The following is a 3,618-nucleotide window of genomic DNA, read 5'->3' on the forward strand; positions in this document are numbered from 1 at the left end:
ACTGAATCAAGAATGCAATTATACGTTGCTTCAGTGTCAACAAACAAAAGGCCTAGCCATTCGTTCTCTGTGCTCGTAAACTATGTTCTTTTTATTTATTTTTCCTCTTGTATTTATTTGCATATAATATATGCAGGGCACTGGCAAAGTCAGCAGCATTTTACATCAACAATGGACAAAATCTAACAAGTGTTGAGTTCTTGACTCTGACTGCATTATATAAGTCCCTAATCAGCGGTGGTACACTTGGCAAGCTAAGGTCTAAAAGTGGCCCTTTTTTTCTCTCTCTTTTTTTTTTTTTGGGATAAAACAGAAGCCAACATTATCAATAAACTAGTTGAAAATCGCTCGATACGATTTGCTTGACAAAGAAAGTTACACAAATAACAGAAAATATATGGAACATTTCACAAATATATTTGATCTAAGAATCATTAGACTTAACAGAACTGCAGCAGGACACAAAATAATAATCTGAGCGGGGTAAAACCTAACATTACGAGCTATAGAAGTACAGAGAGTTCATTACTTTGAAGCAAACAAATAATAATGGTAGCTAGTATAGCGTACGTTATAGCTTACATCTTGTTTGAAATTGCTAGAAGATGACCAAGAAATTAATGCCTACGGCAAGGATGCAAGAATACTAGGGTAGTTAGATTGGGACCAATGAACAATACAAGGCTGCTGCATGTACAGTAGATCTATTGTTGGTGCAATGCAATCCATTGATGTAGACCTAATAAATCATGTGACTTTTAGCTGAGAAACTGATGAAAACAATTCTGAGGAAATGCGTGAAACCATTGAAGTGGTGCCAAAGACTTCTTGGTTGAGAGATGATACAAAGGTTGAAGCAAACCAATCACGTTTTTATGGAGGTGGCCCTGGTCAACTGAGCGTACTGAATCTTTGGTGATGTCGAATTCCAGAGTTATCTTATGGATAACCCTGCTTTTTTGACCAAGAAAATTGTGATAAAATAAGGATTGAAAGAAAATAGTAGAGGATGTAACTTGTGAGTCTGATAAAATAAGTCTGTAAGTTTGATAGAAGATGTAACTTGTAAGTTTGCTTCGAGAGTTGCCAATTTTTTGAGTTAAATTTGAAATTAGATTTAATTAATTAACTTCAAAAGTCTGATAAAGAAAAAAATGCAACTTGTAAGTGATAAAGCAGCCAGAATTCAAATGGACAGCCAGAATCCAAATGGACAGCCAGAATTCAACACATTGGACCCGAAATTGGTGGTGCAATTACATCACAATCAAATACGTCGTGGGCCATCCATTTTTTGGCAGTTCTAAAGTTGGGCCGTTTTGGATTCATTCACATTGTCCAAAGTCCTACTGTGTACCTAGGTAAGCTTATCTTTTAGGGTCAAACAACACACTATTAGAAAAGTTCTTTTTTTTCTGAAGCGTGGATATTGTTCGTAAAACCCAATTTTTTATTCCCTTTCTCTCTTAATAAAAAAAAAAAGGTAGATTTTATTCGTGTTAAGAAAAAATATTAACCAAAGTAAGCGTTAGTCTTTTCTAAGTCTTCAAGTCATTTAAGATAAAAATGATGTAGATTATGATAGAGATTGATCTCTCCAAAAAAAGAAACGTATAAAACACGATAATTTTATTATTTTCTTTTTATCAATAACAGTGTAATAATGTAAACTCTTCTCAGGAGGGTTATCTTTTCAATAGCATTGTCGCCAACGTTTTAAATAACAATTAATAAGACTAAATCAAGATATTTTATAAAACAAAACTGATAAGACGGGTATCAGGTGTCGTACACTGATAGAAGGGAGGAAGAAAGGACTCGAGAGTTAAAACTAAAAACCTCACGGTCCTGATCAATATCCCGACTAGTTAAGTTAATTCTTAAGCACGTATCTATGAAATTTTAGAGGTGATAGCTCGGATTGAGATGCCTCTCAGTGGGCACTAGGGAAAAATTTGACCGGCAGAGTCCAAGATGCGAAGTTAGAGCTCAATTTTGGTGTTCTTTAATATTAGTAATAGAGTAGTAATAATTCAAACTCCTCTTACGAAGAACATCTTTTCAGTTGCATTATCACTAGTCGTTTGAATAATAACTGATAAAGACCACCAAAATTTTACCAAAAGAAACTGATAAGATGAGAATCACCTGTCACAGGAGGGAAGAAAGGACATGAGAGTCAAAACTGGAAACCTCATAGTCTTGACAAAAATCTTGACTAGCTGAGTGTGTTCTTACGTGCTTTATCCATAGAATTTTAGAAGCGATGGCTAGGATTGACTATGGAGATACATCTCATTGGGTAGCCAGAAAAATTTTACTGGCTGAGTCCAAGATGGGAAGTTGGAGGAGCTCATTAGGCCAGACAAGGGTCCAGAGACTATGGGGCACCGTTATGTTTTAGGCCTACTATTCTCTTGGTAATGGGATTTTTAACTCAGATCAGATGTAATGAAGAACCCTCAAATTGTAGGAATTGAAGAGACAGTTTTACACACTCAAAACACAATAATTTAATGGATAGTCATTGATATGTCCACACAAAGCTGAACATAAGCTTTAGCAATTTTATGCCTTGATAAAACTGGACCATCAGCAATTTTACGAGTATTAAAAGAATTGTCACAGCTAATTAAAGCGTCACTAGCCATAAGAGCATCATAACTTGCCAAAGGAGGATCTGCTGCCATATCTGCGGGTATGAATCGCAATTGGCCAATGCTTGCGGGATAGCAAGGAATGCACTCTTTGAGAACCAGAACTAGTGTTGCATTTGTGGCTTTGTTCTTGGACAAATTGGCCATGTAAACCTCTGTTGTTGTAAGATTTTGGATCCCTAAATCTACTGCAATTATCAGAAGACTAGGATTATCTTTTGCTGAGGTGCTATTGGGATGTGATTTGAGAACTTTGATACAAAATTCCCTGTCTTCACTTGTGCTTCTTTTGTTGCAGAACTCAGTAACAGCTTTGTATGGTTCAGTTGGTACCATTCGTGCTGGTTTTGCTGCAAATGTTGTTGGTGAATTGAAAAAGAAGAATGCCATCAGCACTGTAACACATGTCAATTTATTTCTTTCAGATGCCATTGTTTTTTTTCTTGTTTTGGGAGATGCTGAAGGTGCTTTGCACGATTGACAACAATACGGTAAAGTATTTATAGGGCATTAAGTGAAAGCCCTATAATAAATATCCTCATAATTAAAGTTGCCTTATTGGTTTGTTCATTGTATTGAAAGACTACCAAACTTCATTTAAGTTTAAGTAAATTTATTAAATGCAGATTTGAATAGCAGGAAACGTTTGGTTGGTCAAGGTATAGTCGTCTTGAATCTTGACGGAGGAGGATATTTTGTGCAGTAAATTATACTTTTGGTACCTGTTTTTGAACCTTGTCTCGCTTGACCCTCTATATATTTTACTTCACACATTTAGGTTCCGTTTGATAAAACTGAATCTGAATTCTGAATTTTGAAGTTTGAATTCTGAAATCTGAATACTGAAATAATTAATTTGTTGAATTTTAAGCACTGAAAAAAATATATGAATGTCTGAATTTTAATGCTAAACCTATTTATACTGTTTGATAAATATTTATAACTGAATGCTTAATAAGTT

At 35.0% G+C, this 3,618-nt stretch overlaps 1 protein-coding gene across 1 annotated transcript; it reads right to left on the reverse strand.

Moving 5' to 3' along the window:
* Positions 1–2,513: 2,513 nt before the first annotated feature.
* Positions 2,514–3,089, reverse strand: LOC140016004 (putative invertase inhibitor). Its single transcript, XM_072068852.1, has one exon. It carries the CDS (start codon positions 3,087–3,089, stop codon positions 2,514–2,516), a length of 576 nt encoding a protein of 191 aa, XP_071924953.1.
* Between the last annotated feature and the right edge of the window lie 529 nt (positions 3,090–3,618).

The sequence above is a fragment of the Coffea arabica genome, chromosome 10c (genome assembly GCF_036785885.1).
Source record: "Coffea arabica cultivar ET-39 chromosome 10c, Coffea Arabica ET-39 HiFi, whole genome shotgun sequence".
Lineage (NCBI taxonomy): Eukaryota > Viridiplantae > Streptophyta > Magnoliopsida > Gentianales > Rubiaceae > Coffea > Coffea arabica.

Bases quoted from the DNA above. Each gene is read 5' to 3' on its own strand.
- LOC140016004 (XM_072068852.1), bottom strand. From the start codon at position 3,089: ATGGCATCTGAAAGAAATAAATTGACATGTGTTACAGTGCTGATGGCA.